Raw genomic sequence first — 25788 nt, 5'->3', positions numbered from 1 at the left:
CTACCTTTCAGATATTTATAGACTGCTATTAAATCTCCCCTCAGCCTTCTCTTCTGCAAACTAAACAATCCCAGTTCTTTTAGCCGCTCCTCATAGGACATGGTTTGCAGACCTTCCACCATTTTGGTTGCTCTTCTCTGGACTTGCTCCAATATATCGATGTCTTTCTTGAATTGAGGCGCCCAGAACTGTACACAGTATTCCAGGTGTGGTCTGACCAGGGAAGAGTACAGCGGAATAATGACCTCTCTTGATCTAGATTCAATGCTTGTCTTAATACATCACAGCCTGCAGCACTATTCTTCACGTAAACATGGCGGCGACCTGGACAGAACCCCATGTATCCATGTTAAGTCAATGGTATCTGTGCGAGATGCTTTCCATGTTAAGTGTTCACAGATGTGAAGAGGATCGTAAAGGGGTATTCCACGTTTAGCAAAGATTAGTACAGCATGCAGCACTATTCTTCATGTCAAGATGGCAGTCACCTTGACAGAAGCCATTACAAGTCGATGGGGTAAGTTTGGCACTATTGGTATGTTATGTGAGAAGGTTTCCGATTGTCTTAAAGGGGTATTCCACTTTAAAAAAAAAAAAAAGAGTTATTCATAGTGTGCTTAAACATCGAGGCAAATAAATTTCAGGAAAGTATCATGAAAGTGACCACAAGTGATAGTGATATTATCTGTCAAGTTTATTGACCAGAAAGAGCGCCTCTTCTGTCCACAGCCCATGTCTGGTATCGCAGTTTATATGCATTTAAATAAGAATGAGCTGCAATACCTGCTACAGCCTATAGTCAAGAGATAGGGGGCGCTCTATCTGAACAAAAGCAGAACCCGTTTAATAAAAGTATTTATTGATATGTGCGGTACATTAAATAATGGTATGAAGTCATCTGTAAAACCCATTTTGTTGTAAAGTCCCATGATGTCATATTTTTCCAGTCGGCATCTGAGCTTACAATCTATTTCTGGCAGTTAAAGTCAAGTCTACTTTGCATAACAAAAAGAAGATACTGAAAGAGGAAGTTCACCCGGGATTCCAGAAATCACCATCGGCCCAATTCTCACCCGCACAGCTGCAGACACCCACATTGTCCCAGGTAAGACAAGTATATTGTATAAAGGAGCCATGGGTTTTTCCTTGCAAGACACATTGACAGCTGAGACATTTGAACAGACTCAATATTGTCATTTTTGGTTTACATCATTTCATCACTTTGGGGTTGGTTTTTGGTGGGTTCCTCTGGTTTGTGTCCCTCAAGTACTGTTCAAAAAGGACTATAGTGTGCACTTACACAACCTACCTGCTCACAATCAGAAGCTCACATAAGACACCACTCATTCCTGAAGGAAAGTAACCTCTAGACAAGGACCAAACAACCTACTTAGAATGGTAATGACATCTAGCTAGTGCTAGGGGGGGCTAATGTGACCTATTTATAGTATAGCGTTCATTGTTAATGGCAACATATATGGCAGAGTTATATAGGGAATGCACCAGGTTGCATCTATTGGAGGAAACATGATGACCATAGACTATAGATGTCCCATGCGACCCTTGTCTTTCCGTCTTTTCTTGTGGTGATCTCCATTAGGACGTACATGGCTTTACTCCATTCTTCTATAGAAGCAATAAAATGATAGCAGGGTGTGGCTATGTAGCCCAATTGATGAAAGGCTTCAAACTAGGAGGTCTAGTCTGGTAGACAATAGGTAGGAGACCAAGTCTAAATGGCAAATCCATACCCATTATATGCCAAAACCTTATAAACCCAGATACTCTTCCCCCCCCAAAAAAATGTGAAAGTCTCTTGCAAGAATGAAGAGAAGATACAAGTCTTTGTAATGTTCTCCACCTTATCTCAGTTGCCTAGAGGCCATTCTCACCTCCTGGCCCCCTCTTATCATAGTCCTCTACATGTATAATCCTGACCATGGAGGTCACTGGTTAATCTGGTTAACATAGTTCCTTGGAAAAAGCCCAATTCTTCCTGAAATCCTTCCACTCCACCAGTTGGGATCAGAGTTATCCATGACTTCGATGACGTCTCCTCGTTGAAACGACAGTTCTGAAGATTTCTCCGAGAAGAAGTTGTACTGAGCTTGGACGAACTGCTTTTTTCTCTGCAGGGACAGAAGACAGAACATTACTGATGTCCTCATACGATTTAGGGATTAACAACCAACAGTCATAGATTAAGAGAAAATTGGGGACATCCATGGGAAGGAATGGTCAAGTATGTTCAAATATTTTTTGCTTTGCTGCATTTTTTGTTTTGCTCTTGTGAAAGACACGTGATTCGAGACAACACAATAATAAAAAAAATTGTTTCTTCCTGGGGAGCTCAAGGCTATGGCTGCTCCCAGACGTTTCATCTTCTCCAAACACGTGATAACTACCACTCCCTATACATGGAGCAAAATCAGCAAAAATATGTATCAACCAGTCTCTTGCTGAATTAAGTAATACTACCCAGCCTTAATAGCCGTAGCATGATCTGACCCTCAAACAAAAACGATCAAGGGATTTACACAGGGTTTCCCGAACTTCGACCCAGGGACTTATTATGATGGACAGCCTACCTATAACAACCCCTTCAGAAGCTCTTAACACAGATGACCACTTTCAGCAATGAAGTGAGGGCTTAAAGCTGTTACACCTAGGGGCTTAGAAATAGCAATTGCTACCGGCCTGGGACCTCAGAGGGACCAAAGACCTCTACCCCATAAGAACACACCAGTACTATAGATAGCACATGATAAGTGGGGGCCCCATTATATATTTTGCATTGGGCCTATAAGCTGAATGTTAAGCCACTGGTTTCAGCTTTCCTCCTGTCTACTCTTTCCTGATGGGTAGGCATGATGCTGCAGTGTGTTCCCCAGACTAAACTGCACACTGACTCACATACAGAGATAACAGACATTAAGTACTGTACTTTTCCTCAGCAGCTAAGGCTGGTCTTACACGACCATATTGATTTTACGGTCTGCAAGTCACTGATCAGCAACATAGACACCGCAGACGTCCGTGTCCTGCCGCACTCACCCATAGAGTTCTATGGGCGAGTCCATGCTGTGCCGTGAATTCAAGGCCTTTACGGACCTGCTCTATTCAGTGCGGAGGCCCTGCACACCACGGATAAAATATCTGGCGGTGTAAGAGGCCGCACTGAATATAATGTGTCCACAATTGAAAACCCTCAATTGCGGACTTACATTACGGCTGTGTATGACCAGCCTAAATGTACTTTTCAGAGCTAACCGAGGCCCCATTAGTCACTAGCCACAGTAAAGATAAGAGAACTGAGGTGGCCGGGAGCAGGGACTGACATCCGTAGCCTGGCCACTGCCTCTATATAGCAGAGGTGGCCTGAAACCTATGAGCTGGTAATACTGAGGAGGCATAATAAGCAGTATTTGACAAATCGAGCAATGTAGTGAGTGAAACACTTCACTTAGAATAAGTTGCAAGTTTAAATATATTCCTTGAGATGGGAACACCCCTTTAATGCGATCTTGGTACAGATTGGTTGAGAAGTGTTCTTACATAAGAATATTGGGATACATATTGGTCCTCTTTAATACTGAGTTCAGTAAATAGGGTACTGTAATGGGAGCACATGTCACCCCAAATATTGAGAGTGCTTTACTAACATAAGCTTGATCATTTATTCTTATCCTGATTTTTATCTATATAGAACTGATGGATGATATTATTCAGTAATTTATATGTTAGGCCAAGTAGGCTGGAAATACATAGAAAAGTTACCTATAATACCATAAAAGAAAACCTAAAATCACATTTTATTATAAAATCTGGATTTTTTTTGTTATGTATAAAGGTCATGATCATAAATATATCATAGTAACACAGTATGTAATGCAGACATGCAGCACATCTATTGGGTTCAGTCTATTACCCTCCAAGGATGATTCGTAGGCAGGGTACCTATCCCCCAAAGCAGAAGACAATGGTCCTCATCTTAAGGAAAAAAAATCTTTCCTGACTCCTAATCTGGCATCAGAAAAATTCCCAGGTTAACACAGTGATGGATTTGGCATTTCCTGGGGGCCTGAGCAAAGTTGTCAGGGGTCTACCCTATTCAAAATGTTTACACCACACCCCTTCTTTACAGAAACCTCCCCCATTTACAGGTCAAAAAAATCATCTGGGCAAAATTGTTCAGCATGCTGCACTATATTGTCTGGCTTCCTATGCTGTACCCCCCCCCTATATTTTGTACAGAACTGTTTCGTACAGTATAACGTGCCCTTAGTAGTCACCACACGGTATAATAGGCCTTTACTGAGCCCAAACAGTTTAATGCCCCCTTTACTGACCCCACACAGTATAATACCCTATTACTGACCCCACAGAGTATAGTACCCCATTATTGATGCCACACAATATAATGTCTGATTTACTGACCCCACACAGTATAATGCCCTATTACTGACCCCACACAGTATAATGCCCCCTTTTCAGGCCCTCACATATTATAATGCCCCCTTTACTGACCCAACACAGTATTATACCCCTTTCCTTACCCAATGCAGTACAATACTCCTTTACTGACCCCAGACAATATAATGCTTCCTTCACCTGCCTCCCCATGTCTTACTATGGCCGCCCACCTCAGCCTCTGCTATGCCCCCAGTCCTGTACACAATATTCCCTGATGTCTCGGCTCCTCAGTACACAAGCACATGTCAGATACGGCGCTGACAATTCACAGCCGTCAATCTTGCCTCTTAATTTGCACAGTCCCGGTACAGACTGTACCCTGCGGCCGGGGAGGGAGCTTCATTTTTCTTCATTATTGTAATTTAATTATTTCTGAAAAACAGATGTTAAAGATTTGACGTCCTGCCAGGTATGAGGTGATCCTGGAGGATGCCAAGTATAATCATCATGCCTCCACTTATATCACAGGGTACATATCACATGTACACAATAACACAGGGGCCCGGGGACATGAGGCAGTAATCACAGAGCAAGAACTGATGAAAACCCATGTATCCAAGACTTTAATATTCTGGTCACGTGTCTGCCAAGTGAAGTCTAGTATACTCTGCATAGACTCCTGTAGCTTAATGTATTCCCATGAGAAAACCCCATAATGTTATCAATTAAAGGGCCAGTACACCACTTAACTCCGCCCACACATACAGGCAACAAATAATAGTGTTTCATAAACTAACCGGATCAGAAGAATGGACAACATACTACATCTAATTGTAGAACATATATCCATAACATATGGGTGTATACCATCATGTATATAGCTGCATATAATTATATGTATAGGCTATAGAAACTACAGTATATTCAGACTTCTGGCTCTATCATTGCCTCTTCAGTTTTCTGCACATATCATTATATACATCTATAGTATACGTGATGTTATATAACCTTATTTCATTATTGTGTCTTACATAATGGCAGACAACAACAGCACCCAAGAAGAGACCCCATTGGATTATAATATAATATTGTAATATTTTCTCTCTGACATTGCCAGCTGAAAAGGTTGGACTTGTAAGACAGACAGTGAGACCCCCAGTGCACATGGTAACGTAGTCTAAGACAGATCTCGGTGGTGATGAAATAAGAGTTAATATGTCTGTCATGCCAGACTGCTCCCACCTGTAGCTTCAACCTCCAAGTTCCCATGAGCGCAACGAGCGGTAGGCGGTGGCTGTACGATACAAGAAGTGAAACTTCATATATATTTCCATGCTCTCATTTTTATGTATGAATATAAAAAATGTGTTAAAGAGCTCCAGCTAACTAATATATATATAGAGAGAGAGAGAGAGAGAGAGCGCCTAAGGGTATGTTCACAAAGCATAATGTGAGGCCGATTCTGCCTAAAAGGGCCAAATTAGTCTGTACCATCACCCTATACATTGTCAGATTGGCCCACTAGAGTACCAGAGGATCCTTCAGAGGACCCAAACTCTGACACAATAATGGTCCAGCAGAAGACTCTGGTCAATTTCCTTGGGGTTTTGTTGGATAGGCATAACTTGATGCTCTTGGGCCTCAATGCAAAATAAGTAATGGGGGCTCCACTTATCTATTAAAACTGGTGTATTCTTATGTTGCAAAAAAGCCTATGGGCACCCTCAGTGTCCTCGGTCCGGTGGTATTTGCTACCTCTGCACCCTCATTAGATACACCCCTGTTTCCCAGAATAATTTTTTTTATCTGGTAGGCCCAAGGAACCTCAGTCCATCACTGATTCTACCATATCCAATACCAACAATAACCATATCCAAACATAAAAACAACCATCCTACTGGATAACACAGTGATGTAAGGATGACGCTCGGTAAAAACCCGATATAATGGCCTATAGAATATGAGGAGTTGAAAGTTTTTGTCTCTGTTCCTTTGTTTGTTGCTGTGTTTACAAGCACATTCCAGGGTGTAATAAAAGGCCTGGCTGCAGATCATTGTCATTATTCTGCTATAATACCTCAGCCAATCACGGGCCAGCGCTGCCTTTTATAGGTGACAATCCCTAGCCATATAATGCAGGGAGGTATTCAGACACAAAATTCGCACAGTAATCATTACACTTATTTACATGCTTCAGGCGCTGTGACCTGCCCATATTATATACTCGGCAGTTCACTCAGTGCACACATAGGAGAAAACATGCTTTTAGAAAAATATGTGCATGTAACACAAGAGCCATGGAGCCTTCTTAAAAAATGTTGTGGTATGTCAGGAATACGAAAGGGAAATGTCAACTGACAATCTCTGAGGTTCCCCTGATACTACTTATTAGAAACCAGAAAAGGGGAACCGCAATGGAGTCTGCACATATGCCTCGGAAGTCTCCTGGTTAGTAGATGGGTGGCTCTGTCTATTGATATACATTATTACTCTAAAATCTGTGGATTTCTGATAAACAGGACTTCTTAGAACATAAAGAAACTAATATCTCTGACCTTAAGCTGTACAAAGGGATGTGAGGGGTTTTACCACATCTACCACACAGGAACGAAAACAACTGATTTCTGATACTGAGACTTCTCAGTATATAAGAAATCTAATATCTATGACCTTAAGCTGTACTTTGAGACCTATGGGGTTACCACTGCAACCATGCAGTCTGGATTAAATCTAACCATTCACAGTGAAAGTCTGATGTTTCTTGACTTAGTTAATGTTTAGATGGAGCACTAGATTGTTGTGTGAAATCCAATGGTCACAGGTCTTCCTCAGCATCGCCAATGCTAGGCATTATGGTACTCTCTGCCAGCGTGCACCGACACAATACAACCTCCCATAAGCACTGCCAGTGGAAATTTAAGTTCCCCAAAGCTTTAATATTATACGAATCCAGTGAATAATCCTGATAATAATATTATAATAGAGATCTGATTACTTACCCGAAAAATGGAACCGCAATGGGGTCTGCAAATATGCCTAATAAGTCTTGTGGTTAGTAGATGTGTAGCACAATTTATTGATATGTTTTTTTTTTTTTGGGGGGGGGGGGGTCTGAAAAGAATTGACTCCTAACACAGAGACTTCTCAGGAATTAAAGGAAAAGGAACTTATGGGGCTACTGTGCTACCATGAATCTTGGCTCATATCCTTCTACACATCCGTTCATAGCAAATGTCAACTGTTTCTTGGCTTAATGTTATTGTCTTAGTTATTTTTTTGATGCAGCACTGGCAGTATGTGTAACATCCAATTGGTCCCCGGTCTTCCTCAGCATCGCTTACACTAGGTATTACAGTAGCCTTTGCCAGCAGTGACATATTAGATGAATGTTAGCTTTGATATTAGATGACTCCAGGGAATGATACTGCAAATATAGGAATATTATTGCTTACTGGAAAACCGGAACCGCAATGAGGTCTGCAAATATGCCTTCTACATCTGGTCTTATTCCTGGTACAAGGGTTTCTTAGGTCACAGAGACACTAACATTTATGGTTTTAAGCTACACAGTAGTTACACCATTGGAATCTTGTTGAAGGTTGTGCAATTCAATAAGGCACAGGTTCTCCTCACATCTACCCAAGGCAATGTAGTAGCCCCTGACACAATACATATAATCATTGCCAGTAATGAAGACGTTAAGTGACCCAAAAATGTTATATTAGATGAGTTCAGGGAATCGTTTTAATAATAACATTATAACCAGAATAATGGAACCGCAGTGGGGTCTGTGAACAGGCCTAAGTCTTGTGGTTAGAAGCTGAGTAGCAGAATCCTGAGACTTCTCAGAATGCGTGGACATGTGATTCTGATAATAACATTATATCAGTCAAACCTGAGCCCGGCGGTAATGTCCTATCTCACATTCCTTCCTTTATCTCTCACCTGTAGACTAGTTGGACGGCAGATTACAAAGTATCAGAGATTTCACTTTCATTTCTAATTAGTGACAAGGGAATAATGAAATACTGACAACAGCTGGACGTCTAGTGATGAAGTACAGACAATCATGTGTCTCCCCTAGTTGTCATAGGACCCACATCTTTACCTTCTCCTCTTCTTCTCGTAGGAGCACTAGGTGGCTTTTGGCAATGGAATTTGATTTGTAATAGTCCACGAGCTCATTCAGGGAGGTGAACTTTGTCTCCCACAGGTAGTACGTTCCATTTCGCTCTCTCAATACTTTGAAGTGTTGTACGTGGTGGCCATAACTGGAGAGACAATAAAGAACAAGCAAAAAGATTTGAGATACTGAGAACTTCTGACTCTTTGGATGGATTTTGTGGTCACCAGAGCACTTTGTGTCCCATTTTCTGACTTTTGAGGAGAACTATGAGATACGATGACCAGTCCTAATGTTATTTAAGTTACTAAAACCACAGAGAAATCCAAGCTTGACATACACAGCTTGTCGATAATGATCTTGGAAACCAGTTATACCGGAACGCTAATGACATTGTCATACTGGTAATAATAAAAACAGACAATCAGGTCTAAGCCTCTTACAAGCTTTAAAACACATAGCAAACTCGCTGCTCTTTTTATGGACAAACACCAGCGGCAGCCATCTTGTTGTAGTAGTGACCATGACCCTGGATTGCAGCGCCAAAATGTATATGCCTCAAGTATATAGGCACGTTAGAGCAATGATCTCCAACCTGCATCTCTACGGCCAAACTCCGAGCAGGCTTGTTGGGAAATATGGTTTTGTAATAGTTGGAAACCACTGCTGTGGAACTGCGGTGTCGGACTGGCCCATCGGAGGATCGTACAGTGGGCCCAGGGTCTACCATATTAATGGTAGAACATACCCAAATTTGATGGGTACTACAGTCTATTTCCTAGGGGTTGTTGGAACAAGGAACCTCAGTCTGACACTGATGCAGAGAAAACAGTTTCAATCTGAAACTGGTGTCAAAGGAAGCCCAAAGGTCTCTGCTTGGGGCCTAAGAAGACACCAGTATTATAAGAGATACATAGCCAGTGTGGCTCGGCCTGGTATACACTTTGCATTGGGAACCTTCTTATCTCTGGCTGTAGGCAGGGTGATACTTGTTGTAATTAAACTCCTGGCCGTGACATAATGATGAGATGGTTGTTGTGGCTTCATTAGAAAACACCTTCTAGTGTTGGAGAAAGACGGTACAAATCCTGCGGATTATCTGGGTGGGTGTGGATTGAGCAAGTCTGCTACTGTTCTCCTTAATGACAACGTGTTCTCCTTAATGACAACGTAGCTACGACTTATGGAAAGAAGTTTCCACAGAAGCCGACTGAAGCTGTGAAATGAACATCAGCTTGCTCCAGGGGAGGACTCAGATGGTGGCTCATGTACTTGCATAGGACTGCAGCAAGGTTTAGAAAGAATTGAAGTTGGTGATGACTACGAAGTATGAACCATACATAATCTGCTGTCATTTTTTAGGGGCGATTTATCACCCCTGTGAAGAAAAGGATTGGCCTATAGACACACATTAGATGGTTGTCTTGTCCTGCCAAGATCGGTGGGTCCTACTGACAGTCAGCTATGTTTAAGAAAACAAGCCAAAATGTCAGAGTGGATGTCCTGGAGAGAGGCATAAAAGCAAGGCCACTTCTCCTATTGGGGAGGCTATGTTCCCCTTGAGGGTGTGAATTGTACCCCAGAGGGATCACGACTGTTGCATATTATACTATATACTTGGACTTTAATGTGTTTTATTATGTCTTGATGTGTTTCTGATTGATGTAACTTTAACTGGACCAATGTGGCTGAGGATAGGTAGATGATATTTCTCTCCATTAGGTCACTGAGCAGTCCACAGGACAGTACTGAAGAGTGACAAAGGGCTACAACCACCATAGGCCCAGCCATGACTACTAGTCCACCTCCCTGCCCTCCTACTCTCCTCTTTTTCAGGGTTAACGTGCCGCTCAATCCCTCTTTTGATGACATGACTGGCACATAACATGCCTACAAAATTGAAAGCCCAGCCAATGTGGGGACACTCTCTCCACTCTTCTCGGAGTCCAGGAGGGTCACTTCTGTTTTTGAGAACCTTCCGGACCATCCATAAGAGTTGGCAAGCATGCCAGTAGAATGATCTGCAGTTCTGTGCAAAACCACAGATCACACATTATATCCACACGGCTCTGCTACATCTGTACATATATTGGGCCATTTCTTATATTCCTATAAATAAACAGAGGAGCCATGGAAATTAATCTGACACAGAAATGACATAACAGTGACATAATACAGGTAAAGAAAATACGCCGCTGTCAGGACGGATTATCCAAAAAGTGGCGGCTCCTCTTTACTTCCCTGTGCACAGAACATTTCTTAGAACTTCCTAGAGGTGAAATATCATTGATGTGTGAAGTGACTCCAAGCACAGCTATGGGAGGATTAAAGTCTATAGAAGCCCCTGGGGTGATCACTATGTGAAGGGGATCTCACTATAAATTCCCCAAATCCCTATATGGAGTAATGACCCGTAGAGTGAACTGCACGTCCCTACGGCTCAAATCTCTATATGGAGTAATGACCCTACGGCTCACAGACCGCCATCGGGTAGGGTATAGTTTCTGGTGTCCAGATGGGACTGGTAAAATTCCCTGGTCTCCATTGGTCATTGATGTCCTTAGAGGTGCATGGAGTAGCCAATAAGATCAGGGATCAGCATTCATTAGTTAAGCATGTCCATCAAATTGGGTTTACAACCCTGTAGGAATGGTAATGACGGACATATCGGTTGTCATCTCCTTTCCTAAAAACAGACAGACACCCAGATACTCAAAGGAGAGAAACAAACAGATGAAAGTGGAAATTATGGACTAAACAAATCAATATAGGCTCAGGCAAAATGGCCGCCCCCGTGATCAGGCACCCGTGTAGTCAATAGTGTGCAGATTGCAGCCCCGGCCAGCTCAGCGAAAAAAAAACTTCCCGGTGACTAATCTCAGCTCTGTCTGGATGCTGTTGTAACCTGCTCTGTACTGCCCTCATTCACAAGGGGAATTTCTTATATTTCCTGCTGCGTGATTTCTATAATTACTGACTGCACATGTCTTATTGCTCATTGACAGATCTAGGGTGAACATCGAGCTGGCAGCTCACTAGAGATTACGACTTGGTTTTCCAGAAATCTAGTGGTACGGTCTGGGATTAAAACCAAACCAGAATATCTGTTCTCAAACAAAGAGAGACCCATTGTAGACAGCTGTAGTCCCCTGCGTTACTCTGATGAGGGGCAATAACCACATAACAGCCATCTGCGGATGGTTCTCTCTTCCTTCTGGATGAGGTATTCTGGCAGATCATATCATTAGGTTTCGGGGGGAAAAAAACAGGCATTGATCAATAGGGTGCTACCATCCATAAGGTGGCACTAGAGTAGGTTTTCCTTTTTCCAAAGATAACGTATTTGCATATTCAATTCCCATGAAGCATTTGTAATGTCATTACTGAATAATCTTACTGATCAGGAAGAAGGAGGCCACTGTAAAAATGACAGCCACTCTACTACCAAGTCTATGAACCTCAGATAGAAAAATGTGTATTTTCTATGATCATGTAAAGTTTTATCGTCATATAAAAAGAAGTCTAGGCAATGCTCTGTGAGCTAAGAAGCCTGATACGTAGTGACAAACAATCTGGGCAGGAGGGAGATTTGTGTTCCTTATGTGTTTAGCTCACAGACAGAGGCATAACGTTAAGCATCTGGGCTCCAATGAAGGATATGTAATAGTCCCCCCACTTCCCATGTGTCATCTATAATACTGATATCTTCTTCTGTTATAAAGAGGCCTTTGAGGCCCCTCAGGGCCCGGTAGCAGTTGCAATGTTTGGCTCTTGGGCTGACCAGACATAATAATTCTGGGGACCCACTCTCAAGAACCCATAGGAAATAGACCATAGTAGCCTTCATATTTGGGTGTCTTCTACCATTATTGTGTTAGAACCTGGGCCCTCCGGAGGATCCTCTGGTGCACTGGTGGGCCAGTCTGACACTGAGCAGTTGCTACAGAAGATTTGTCAGCAGTTCACGTCATTACAGATCTACTTTCTATACAATAAGACATTGTTCTTCTTGGTTATCAGGTTCTTGACTTTATTTTGATAGCAATAAATCTGGACTGGAGGGCATTGACAGCCACAGGGATCTGCCCTGGAAGAGTCTCCACTGGAGGTGATACAAGCAGGCAGTGAGTATGGCTTGGATGAGGATGACTCAAGTAGGTTTAATGGATCCACCCAGTGGGTTACACGTTTGTTTATGCTACTAAATCTGTCTATACGGGAGTGGGGGAGTAGAGAAAGCAAATTCTGTGTCAGCGGTAGGCATGAAGCTTGGGCACCAGCTGTAAGGCATGTCGACACGATGAGCTCACTGCTACATGACAGTCCTCATAAATGTTTTATAAGATGTCAAACACAATGTACAGCTTAGTCTTAGCATTGATGTGGTTAAGCCGGGACATCATGGATCAAAGCCTTGGAGGGGGTACCACCATGTCACATCCAAGGGCAAAAACCTATAAACTCTGGTTATAGAGGTGGTTGTAATCTGCAAAAGCGCAATTCCACCCAAAATGTAATTGTATGTGCCAACCGGAGTCAGGGTGGTTCAATATGGCGACAAGAAAAGTTGAGGCCCCACCATGCACGAGAGCACAGGATGTATCATCTGCAAGGTCCAAAACGTTATTTGTGAATCATCTCAAAAAATAGACTTGATAGACCCCATTAGACACAAAGTCATCTTCAGTTGGGGTTGTCTTCTCCTAGACCTTTGAGGACAATCATTGTGTTAGTGTTAGCGTTTTCAATGGGCAGAGGAAAATAATCCACTGAAGACACATCTGGGGGAAGGCTTAAAGGGGTTTTCAGTGGACTATTTTTTACTTACTTCCTGCCCAGGTTCTCATGTAGAGAATGTTTGGTTTCCAGGCTAGATTTCAGCATGTGCAGCCAAAGGCTGAGTTTGGAGGCCACCATACATCTAAGATGGTCATCTGGCACATCCACAGTCAACCAGTGTCAACCTTACTCCATGACTATTCCACCATTAGAAGATCTTATGGCCAGGATTAAGGTCTATCATATCCAGGATGTCAAAAAGAGGGATCATTGGAAAAGAACAGAAAACTTGCAAGGAGCTGGTGAAAAGGGTGACCAGCACCAAGATGGACCAAGGCAACTACAAAAGTGAACGTTCCAAGGCTTGAAGAGTTTGTTGGAACCTTATGTAGGAATATCAGTCATATTGTTGATGGAAATTCAAGCAACCAAGTCAGCACATACAATATTAAATGGGGTGTTTAGTTTACAAAACCCACTTCCATACACCCTTTTAGGGCATTATGAATTACTAGAAGGTGGTGGTGGATCTTCATGTCTTGGCGAGAATACAGAGTAGTTACAAACATCATCTCTCACTCTGAAGGACCTGTCCTGTCTTGCGTTGTTCAGGTGATCCACTCAAAGTGGACACCTTGTAATACTTAATTTCTCCTGCGGTGGCACTGTAGGGGAATGGAACACTTACTGCCAAGTTTCTCTACCTACTACAGATGATCGCTGGGGGTTCCTACTTTTTGATCTTTTTAATATCAAGGGACTCCACTAACAGGTCCATTGTTCATGGTTGCCTATGGGTGCTGGGGATAACCTTATGTGGAGTCCTACATTTATATCGGCCATGAAAGGCAATATAGTTTTATAGTATACTGTCTTTGTTTTGGTTTCAAAGCCTATAACACCATATAAAATCCATGTGACCCCCTTGCCCCCAAGGCAGTGAGCTCTGCTCCTCACCACGACTCCTTCCACCTGGCGTCACCCAGTTTGACTCCTTGGATTGTTTGTTAGTTCGCCAGGGACCACAATGTATCCTTGGATGACTACACAGATGACTTAACATTATTATTTTTGACTCTGCTCCCTTACAATAACACTACGTCTGTTTATATTTTATGGAGATTGGCGGTGAGCTAATTACTGCCACGATACGGGGACCTGAGCGATGTGTTGTGGCAGGTGACATGAGGTGGAGCGTCATAAATCAGAATTTCATTTGTTAGTGAAGTCTCCGAACAGGCGCAAAGAGATTGCAGACGGGAACATTGTGATTGATCAGTGTCATCGAGCAATTAGCTGGTGCTGTCAGGGCTGCCACGGACAGCCCTGCAGGGAGGAATGACTGGAATTGGATGAAAACAATCATTGCGTATTGATCAGAATGTTTTTGGGAAAAGTCACAAGACCATCTTGTACATGAATAGCCTCCGCCCTGGGTCTTGAAACCTTGAATAAACTCCTTGCTTATAACATACAAAGCGTATGGGAGACATAGAACATGGAAGTACTAGTGACTAGTGAGGCAAGCAATGTGGCTATAGCTGTGGGACAGTATCAAACCCACAGGAAGCTAAAATATGTACAAAATCTATTTCTGATCAAACCGGTCCATGCCTGCAAGGCAACTGGCAGCAGCAGAAGCTCTCCCCCACTGCTGTGTGCTATAGAAAACTAAGCCCCTCCCCCTTACTGAAGCTCCTCCAGATGACAATGAACTTTGTTTCTGGAGTGGCACAAAACCTTGAAATTGATCTCACTTGCACACACACACAAGATCAAATCTGGCATAGGAGACACCAGTCTTGATAAATTCCCCCCAATGACTATTAGAAAGCTGCAGATTTTTTTTTTTTGAAGTGTTTAAAGGGTCAGTAACTTTACAGCAAACGTTGCACAAGTTAATAATACAAGAAAATATAAGTAACTTCATAATATAGCCTATCAGAGAGAAATGCTTCTTTCTCCTTTTGCCCCCCTCCCTCAAACTGACATTCACTCTGACATCTCCGCTGAATCAGTCTTGGTTTCCTGTAATCAGGGTCGGACGGGTCTACTGGGGAACCGGGGAATTCCCCAGTGGGCCCCAAGCCTGACTATTATTTTTCATTTAACCTATCCAAATGCACTTGTCAGGGACTCGATCGGGATCTTCATCGGGCTCCTGACCGTCCCAAAATGGGCCCCTGTTTGGACTCTCAGCTCACAGAGGAATTAGATTACATGTCTTCATAGAACTCTATGGGGGGAAGAGTCAAGTGAGAGAAGTGCATAGACACAAGCAGAAACGTGATGCTGCAGATAACAGTAAGTTGTCTATCTAATCCCAAGTACATTATTCACTTCATTACCGGTCAGTACGTCTCTATAAAGCCCCATAGGATGATGATGTTGCTCCTTCCCCAGTGGTAGTATGTTCTGCTAGTAGTACTCTGGGTTAAAGAACAGGGTATCTAAAATATCATACAGCCCTACAGGTTATTACTAGGATGTTTTTGTAGCAATCCTATAAATATAAAGGGATCTTTCCACTAATAACACTCATTCCCTTTCCACAGATCAGTGGGAAACCCTTTAAACTTTATGATTTGGAATTATTTGTACATACTTCCCAACAATTACAATATTCATGTAGAGACTTTCCTATGAACAGTGTACAAAGGGGTGGAGATTACACTAATTTACATATAATGGATTTATGGGATTTTCTCGGTGGACCGGGCTGCACTTAAAACATCCCATAATTCGGGATTCAAATGTTGATGAGTATGTTTATGTAATTTCTAAACATATTCTCCTAAGTGGAGCTCCCCTTTAAGTGAACAATCCCTTTAAGAGCCAACTACTAGGAACTGGTGATTATATGGCAGGGCTATGAGCCTAGTCGTCGTTCTATTCTTAGCAATGCTATCGATTCCCAAGGAATAACTCAGGAGAGATTTACATGATAAGGTGAGACACCTCATGTAGATAATGTCACCTCCCATGGCAGCGGCGGCGCCATACGCAGATTTATCTCTGGCATATACACACTCCACCCCATATGCAATTCAGGTGTAATTTATACCGGTGATATTAGTGTCGTCACCCACCTGGGGCAGATTCAGGACAACAACCTGACTCATGGGGCCCGGGTGTATAGGTGGTCACCATAAGGGGGCGGTATTTATAAAGGGTTAGTAATTCTGGCTTCCCGATCCTGCTCCAGTGACTCAGATCTCGGGTTCATGTTAAGACTAGACACAGGGCAGCGCTGCAATGGAGCGTGATAGGACAGGACGTCAGACAACATTCACATCTGAGGAAGTTATAATAGTGAGCTCAGCTGGTTCTGTGAACCCGACAACTTGCTGGCAGCCTGGACTTGGCTATCAGTGGGACAGAGGGAGGCTAATGGGGTAGATTCCTAATGTGGGACCCATATCTATCAGATATGCCATTGGTGTCTGCTCTGCGATAACCTCTTTAAAGAATAACATTTGTTTGCCTAAGGACACCAGAAGGGGGAGCTCAGGAGCTTGTGCCATCCCTTATTCCCCTCTGCCATTTATTCATGGGGGGCACTGTGGTTGGCCCTGTGGCATAGTTATGGGGCACATTGGCTGGCACTGTTGTAGGTGTTGTGACTTTGTTTTGGGGGCATTCTCGCACCATTATGAAGCCCCACGCTGCCTGACATTATTAGGGGGGCATAACAGACCTTATACATCACCCTGTATCTCCTCTGGTACGCCAGTCCGGGCCTGGAGCAGAACAGTCATTGGATAATAACACACAGACATTGTTTATTAACGTGACGGCAATTAATACCCAATTACAAGTCAGCGGCGGCCGCGGTGATCACCGGTGTTTGCGACATGGGAGATTAATGTGTTGCCTATTTAGACACTGACTCACTGGAAATCGGTGAATGAAACTCTCATTGGAGTGAATCAGATTGTGGAGCAGACATCGCTACGAAATCCAGAGCTAATCCGGACACTCGCCAAAGCCTGGCATCACATCAAGGGTTAAATATAACAATTATACGGGCTCAATGAGAGAGTCACGGCGCGGCGTGGCATAGTATGGCGTGCATTCCGGGCTTATTACTGTAGAGGAAGACACATGGCCAGCGCTGGGTTGCCAATAGTCATTATATTATGCCCTTCTCTAGAAAAGCTGGGCCACCCGCAACCTCAGATGATAGTGACCCCTGCTGGGAGAGCAGGAACTCCACACGGGCAGATACGGCAAATACCTTGTGATCTCCACCACCAGGTTGGGTGTCCCTGGGGCAATGACATTTCTGTTCTGTCTTCTTCTAATATGGGGATTTGTAGGTTGCGTTCCTGTTGTAAGTGGTTTGTGATGGTAACCAGTCCTTGGTGCCAAAGCCAATATGTCTCCAGATAAGAACTTGTACTCTGAAGGCCTCTCACTACTTCTTACTTGTTGTTTGGGGACATGAATTATTTCATTCTTTCTCCGGAGACCAAGTGCAAAAAGTGCTTAAAGGGCACCACCACCAAACACAGTTATATAGGCTGCTGGCCCTTTAAGAGCAGACTACGTTGTCAGACCCGCCCCCTTTGTTTAGTGAAATTACATTAATTCAGCATTTGATAATCCAGGAACTGCAATGTATAACTAATAGGTGCATGGCCAACCCTTCTGTGGTCGAACAGGGGAAATAGCGGTCTGCCCAGTAGGGGGCAGCATACCCAACACATATGCTCTCAGCTTATAACACATGATGTCATGTATACAAAGCAATAGAAACAGGTCCCAGATAATTTCATCAAGGTGTTATTCTACCTCTGGAGGTTATCTGTGCTCCTATACTGCCCCCTAATGGTGGGATCCTATAGTTCCCATGAACATGTTATCATCCTCTATCCCTCACGGAGTTATCAGAATTTTTTTTAAGAAGATTGCCCTCATCTGTAAGCTCCCTGCCTGGAGGAGCCTGCACTGTAAGAACTATGTAATACCTAATCTTTCCTGAGGAGGCACTGCAGGAAAAGTGAACACTTTCTGCCAGATTGCACCACATAGCTGTGTGACCCACATCTGTCTCTAGACCCAGAGTGCAGTGAATGGAGAGGTGGCCGCACAAGTGCAGCTTTATACAGCGAGGCTTCAAGAATAGTCTAGCAGCTGAATAGCCTAACCAAAATAATATATACAAATCTGTCTGACTTACTTCACAGAGATTGAGAATTCGCCCGGAGAACTCTCACTATCTCGGATTAAGAAGGCTCCTGTAAACCTCCGACTCAGCAGGTTCTCTTCAGCTACTTGTCTGGAGATCCGACCACCATACCACCTGTACGAGGGAACACAGAGGACATATAACATCATGTATATAGTGATAAGGGCCATGCCGGTATAACCTGGGTGTATACTGTATATAATTATATATGTATAGCTAGTATAAGTTATATATCTCCTGTATATAGTGATATGGACCATGCCGGTATAACCTGGGTATCACCTAGTATATATACACACAGCTGTTGGTATATCTGCTCCTCTCTATAACTATTATACATGTTGCAGACTCAGTTCTGGTCCTTGTGGTTTCGGTTTCCTATTTAGATGACTATGAGTTCAGGGAAATACAAAAGATTTTCAGAATTTACCAAAAAGCAGAGGAGACACAGTATGGAGGAGACGGTTTGTCTGTTCCTTATCTTTAGTGATTGCAAATATTATAGATATGATGCAATATAACTACTTACGGGTGAGGCTTCACCTTGATATAATTTTTTGGAATATAACCTTCCATGCCATAAAGCTCTGCCTTATACCAATTCTGGTCATCCTCCATATTAAGAATCTGAAAGAGAAGAAGGAGTTAATATATATATGTGAGCAATTGTAGTCCTATCTATCTATCTATCTATCTATCTATCTATCTATCTATCTATCTATCTATCTCCTATCTATCTATCTATCTATCTATCTATCTATCTATCTATCATCTCCTATCTATCTATCTATCTATCTATCTCCTATCTATCTATCTATCTATCTATCTATCTATCTATCTATCTATCTATCTATCTATCATCTCCTATCTATCTATCTATCTATCTATCTATCTATCTCCTATCTATCTATCTATCTATCTATCTATCTATCTATCTATCTATCTATCTATCTATCTATCTATCATCTCCTATCTATCTATCTCCTATCTATCTATCTATCTATCTATCTATCTATCTATCTATCTATCTATCTATCTATCTCCTATCTATCTATCTATCTATCTATCTATCTCCTATCTATCTATCTATCTCCTATCTATCTATCTATCTATCTCCTATCTATCTATCTATCTATCTATCTATCTATCTATCTATCTCCTATCTATCTATCTATCTATCTATCTATCTATCTATCTATCTCCTATCTATCTATCTATCTATCTATCTATCTATCTCCTATCTATCTATCTCCTATCTATCTATCTATCTATCTATCTATCTATCTATCTATCTATCTATCTATCTATCTCCTATCTATCTATCTCCTATCTATCTATCTATCTATCTATCTATCTATCTATCTCCTATCTATCTATCTATCTATCTATCTATCTATCTCCTATCTATCTATCTATCTATCTATCTATCTATCTAATATCAGATAACCCCTGTAAACCCTACCAGCAGGCCTGACTTCAGTTTTGACTCAGTGGCTCCCCCCTCAGGCAACCTTGCCCTGGTGTGACCACATCTCTCAGTGTATTGATGGACACAATGGCACATGACATTTCAGGTCTGATCTTCCAGACAAAACAGGACAGGTAAACACAATGTAAACCTCTAAGAATAGCGCAGCTGTGTACTGGGCCTGACGGAAAGGAAACATCCTGTTTGTGCTGAGGTTTTATATTTTTGGCTCATGACTAGTAAAGCAATGAAGCCGATTGCTCCTCATAATTAACCATTTCAATGCCAAATTCTAATTATTATTATTATTATTTATTTATGTAGCGCCACTGATTCCATGGCGCTTTGCATTTGGGGGTTACATCCAGTACACAGAGTATACAAATAGATATAATACTGGCACAGTGGGATAGAGGGCCCTGCCCGCCAGGGAGGAGGGGTAGAGACAGAAGGTGAGGGGCCAAATACTCAATGCCACCAAGGAACCTGTAAAATCAGTAACATCTTGGGAGTCTCTTGGGCCCAGGGTGGCGATCAGCGGCCCATCATCTCCGGCCCTGCTGGGGTGAGCCAAAAACATAATCCTGCCGCAGACAGTGAGCCCTGCACACCGCACCCTCAGTACCAAGCAGGGGCTGAGCCATGTGAAAGCAGAAATGACTTATCATCTCTCTTTCACTTCTCTATTCCATCAGTTTTGGGTATTTTTATACTAATTTTATATAAAGCATCATTATATTTGTTCCACCATGCTGTATCTAAAGGTAAGACCACATGATCCGATTCCACATGTTCATGGTGGGCCATGATCATATCTGTCACAAATCTTCTGTGTGTGAATAATGGACATCACCATCCTCCTGTCCCTGCACGTTCTACCTGTATGTGTCAGTCTTCACTGATATCCTGGCATTTTATTTAGGAACCATCAAGATCAGGGTCTGTGGATTCGTCCATATGGCATAGCGATAAAGTCATTTATGTAATAGTATAAAACCAAGAATTGTTCTTTATAGACATGCTGGGAGTTGTAGTTTCACAGCAGACATGGCAAGCAAAGACAAGTCTAGCAACCCCACAGACATGTATATTCTATATGGAGTACCCCTTTAATATGGGAGCTGTATAGCTGCACTACTACATATAGCATATAGATATCACATGATGGGGAGGGGGGGTTAGGCGACTTACCTTCAGTGTGTCTCCCTTGCTGAATGGCAGCTCGTCTCTCTCGGTGGTCTTAAAGTTGTATATGGCTACAGCCTCCATGTCGTCTGGTCGGAGGAGCCTGTGACACTCAGTGGGTTAAGTGACCACTAGCAGCAGATGACATATGCACGGGTGGAAAATCTGTGGGTGGGTGACAACCTCCCCGGGCTCTCAAGGGCTGCAGAAGTGCACAGAGCAAGTGGAAACCAATTCATGCATGTCTAAGGCTGGAGGCCGGGCCTGGGAAATTCAGAGGGGGCTACCAATACTGTGTTGTGTACCCGGAGAAGAAGTCGCTACCCTGGGCCTAGGACACGAGGAAAAAAATAACATTAGGAACTGACTGTGAATACCGGAGTGTCCCTGCAAATTGTTTATGGTTTGGGGTCAGTTCTAGTGTCTGTGAGGTGTAGCTGACTATTTGGTGAACACATACTGATATATATAAGACACCTGCATGCATAGCAATACCCAGGTGTAAGCTTAGTGCTGGGAATGCACCATATGCATTGTATGCACCATATAGCGGTCTTTACATTGTATGCACCATATAGCGGTCTTTACATTGTATGCACCATATAGCGATCTTTACATTGTATGCTGCACCATATAGCAATCTTTACATAGTATTCACTATATAGCGGTCTATACATTGTATGCATTGTATGTACCATATTTTGTTCTTTGACATTTTACACCATACACTCACCCGCCACTTCTCCGACAGCAGCTATTCCTCCCAACCTACCCCCTGGTCCACATATTCTAGTCTTGCATGTCTATGGCTGCACAATTTTACAGGTAAAACTGATTTCTGTGACATGCATCAACAATGCACCTGGCCAACAACTATTCTTTTTCAACCTATCCATACACATGCATGCAGATCTGATGTATCCATACAGCTGTATAGCACCCATAGCCATCACTCTCTTCCCTCAACTTCACTTATAACATGCAGGAGGACCCCTTTAATATTACACCTGATAGATAAAAGCAGGTGCCCCACACAGACCACCAGGATAACTTACCTCCCCTACCTACAGCCGCTCTCAGGTCTCTTCTGTTGAGAATGTGAAATCTCGAGCAGTAGCTGCAGTTTTATCTCCGCTCTGCTGAGTCTGCAAAGGAAGAGACTTCTCTCTCACACAAAGTCTTAACCTTTTTTTCAACAGATAAAGACAAACAGGATGTTACTATAAAATAGTCTGCCAAACACCAGGGCTTGTGACGGCGAGGGTAACAGCCAAGAGCCCAGATACCAAATACATCACAGCGGGTCACTGAGAGATTGTCCCCGGGTTATATCTAATCACATATATTACACTATCATATCATATTCTTGTTCATAGGGGGCAGTATTATAGTAGTTATATTCTTGTACATAGGAGCAGTATTATAGTAGTTATATTCTTGTACATAGGAGCAGTATTATAGTAGTTATATTCTTGTACATAGGAGTAGTATTATAGTAGTTATATTCTTGTATATAGAAGTATTAAAGTAGTTATATTTTTGTACATAAGGGGCAGTATTATAGTAGTTATATTCTTGTACATAGGGGCAGTATTATAGTAGTTATATTCTTGTACATAGGGGTAGTATTATAGTAGTTATATTCTTGTACATAGGAGCAGTATTATAGTAGTTATATTCTTGTACATAGGGGTAGTATTATAGTAGTTATATTCTTGTACATAGGAGCAGTATTATAGTAGTTATATTCTTGTACATAGGGGGCAGTATTATAGTAGTTATATTCTTGTACATAGGAGCAGTATTATAGTAGTTATATTCTTGTACATAGGGGGCAGTATTATAGTAGTTATATTCTTGTACATAGGAGTAGTATTATAGTAGTTATATTCTTGTACACAGGAGTAGTATTATAGTAGTTATATTCTTGTACATAGGAGTAGTATTATAGTAGTTATATTCTTGTACATAGGGGTAGTATTATAGTAGTTATATTCTTGTACATAGGAGCAGTATTATAGCAGTTATATTCTTGTACATAGGAGCAGTATTATAGTAGTTATATTCTTGTACATAGGAGCAGTATTATAGTAGTTATATTCTTGTACATAGGGGTAGTATTAGGGTGAATTCACACTGAGTAAACGCTAGCTTATTATGAACGTAAAACACGTTCAGATTAAGCGGCGTCTAAAGCAGCTCCATTCATCTCTATGGGAGCCGGCATACGAGCGCTCCCCATAGAAATGAATGGGCTGCTTCTTTCACTCCGTGCAGTCCCATTGAAGTGAATGGAGAGTGCCGGCGTGTACGCTCCGGCATGAGCAGAGCTTGCCGTATACGCCGGCACTCCCCATTCACTTCAATGGGACTGCACGGAGTGAAAGAAGCAGCCCATTCATTTCTATGGGGAGCGCTCGTATCCCCGCTCCCATAGAAATGAATGGAGCTGCTTTAGACGCCGCTTAATCTGAACGTGTTTTACGTTCAGAATAAGCTAGCGTTTACTCAGTGTGAATGCACCCTTATAGTAGTTATATTCTTGTACATAGGAGCAGTATTATAGTAGTTATATTCTTGTACACAGGAGTAGTATTATAGTAGTTATATTCTTGTACATAGGAGCAGTATTATAGTAGTTATATTCTAGTACATAGGGGTAGTATTATAGTAGTTATATTCTTGTACATAGGCGGCAGTATTATAGTAGTTATATTCTTTTATATAGGAGCAGTATTATAGTAGTTATATTCTTGTACATAGGAGCAGTATTATAGTAGTTATATTCTTGTACATAGGAGCAGTATTATAGTAGTTATATTCTTGTACATAGGGGTAGTATTATAGTAGTTATATTCTTGTACATAGGAGTAGTATTATAGTAGTTATATTCTTTTATATAGGAGCAGTATTATAGTAGTTATATTCTTGTACATAGGAGCAGTATTATAGTAGTTATATTCTTGTACATTGGAGCAGTATTATAGTAGTTATATTCTTGTACATAGGGGCAGTATTATAGTAGTTATATTCTTGTACATAGGAGCAGTATTATAGTAGTTATATTCATGTACATAGGAGTAGTATTATAGTAGTTATATATTCTCATAAATAGAAACATACACTCACCGGCCACTTTATTAGGTACACCTGTCCAACTGCTCGTTAACACTTAATTTCTAATCAGCCAATCACATGGCGGCAACTCAGTGCATTTAGGCATGTAGACATGGTCAAGACAATCTCCTGCAGTTCAAACCGAGCATCAGTATGGGGAAGAAAGGTGATTTGAGTGCTTTTGAACGTGGCATGGTTGTTGGTGCCAGAAGGGCTGGTCTGAGTATTTCAGAAACTGCTGATCTACTGGGATTTTCACGCACAACCATCTCTAGGGTTTACAGAGAATGGTCCGAAAAAGAAAAAACATCCAGTGAGCGGCAGTTCTGTGGGCGGAAATGCGTTGTTGATGCCAGAGGTCAGAGGAGAATGGCCAGACTGGTTCGAGCTGATAGAAAGGCAACAGTGACTCAAATAGCCACCCGTTACAACCAAGGTAGCCAGAAGAGCATCTCTGAACGCCGCACAGTACGTCGAACTTTGAGGCAGATGGGCTACAGCAGCAGAAGACCACACCGGGTGCCACTCCTTTCAGCTAAGAACAGGAAACTGAGGCTACAATTTGCACAAGCTCATCGAAATTGGACAATTGAAGATTGGAAAAACATTGCCTGGTCTGATGAGTCTCGATTTCTGCTGCGACATTCGGATGGTAGGGTCAGAATTTGGTGTCAACAACATGAAAGCATGGATCCATCCTGCCTTGTATCGGTAACGGTTCAGGCTGGTGGTGGTGGTGTCATGGTGTGGGGAATATTTTCTTGGCACTCTTTGGGCCCCTTGGTACCAATTGAGCATCGTTGCAACGCCAAAGCCTACCTGAGTATTGTTGCTGACCATGTCCATCCCTTTATGACCACAATGTACCCAACATCTGATGGCTACTTTCAGCAGGATAATGCAATGCCATGTCATAAAGCTGGAATCATCTCAGACTGGTTTCTTGAACATGACAATGAGTTCACTGTACTCCAATGGCCTCCACAGTCACCAGATCTCAATCCAATAGAGGAGCATCTTTGGGATGTGGTGGAACGGGAGATTCGCATCATGGATGTGCAGCCGACAAATCTGCGGCAACTGTGTGATGCCATCATGTCAATATGGACCAAAATCTCTGAGGAATGCTTCCAGCACCTTGTAGAATCTATGCCACGAAGAATTGAGGCAGTTCTGAAGGCAAAAGGGGGTCCAACCCGTTACTAGCATGGTGTACCTAATAAAGTGGCCGGTGAGTGTAGCTTAAAATTGTTCACCAAAATTTGCACTTCCTGTAGTCCACCGGCAGTACACCCTTGGGATATTATTCTCCTAGCTACAAATAGAAGAGACAGGTTAACAAGCAATACTCATTAATGAATCAATTAGGATCCACCTATAACAGGCCTACTGACACACTGAGCACTTGTATAGTAGGTAGTAGGTAAATTTCAGCTTTCCTGTTCATCCATCTGCAGTAAACCTTTGGGACTTACAAAGCAATGCTACTTTGGTTGGGATTCTGTTGCCTCC

At 42.3% G+C, this 25788-nt stretch overlaps 2 protein-coding genes across 2 annotated transcripts in view; one reads left to right on the top strand and one right to left on the bottom strand.

Moving 5' to 3' along the window:
* Nucleotides 1–25788, top strand: part of LLGL1 (LLGL scribble cell polarity complex component 1) — a 409866-nt gene that overhangs the window by 207790 nt on the left and 176288 nt on the right. The gene's annotated exons all lie outside the window — the stretch shown is intronic.
* On the bottom strand, nt 1872–21284 carry GRAP (GRB2 related adaptor protein). Its single transcript, XM_075285991.1, has 5 exons — nt 21166–21284; nt 19036–19133; nt 18498–18620; nt 8522–8684; nt 1872–2129 (listed from the first exon to the last, which is right to left on the bottom strand). The coding sequence occupies exons 1-5, from the start codon at nt 21241–21243 to the stop codon at nt 1947–1949; spliced, it is 645 nt and encodes a 214-aa protein (XP_075142092.1). The 5' UTR covers nt 21244–21284; the 3' UTR covers nt 1872–1946.

Source organism: Leptodactylus fuscus, chromosome 8, assembly GCF_031893055.1.
Source record: "Leptodactylus fuscus isolate aLepFus1 chromosome 8, aLepFus1.hap2, whole genome shotgun sequence".
In the NCBI taxonomy this organism is placed as follows: Eukaryota; Metazoa; Chordata; class Amphibia; order Anura; family Leptodactylidae; genus Leptodactylus; species Leptodactylus fuscus.
The sequence above is the reverse complement of the archived record's forward strand: the minus strand, read 5'-3'. Positions and strand labels throughout refer to the sequence as shown.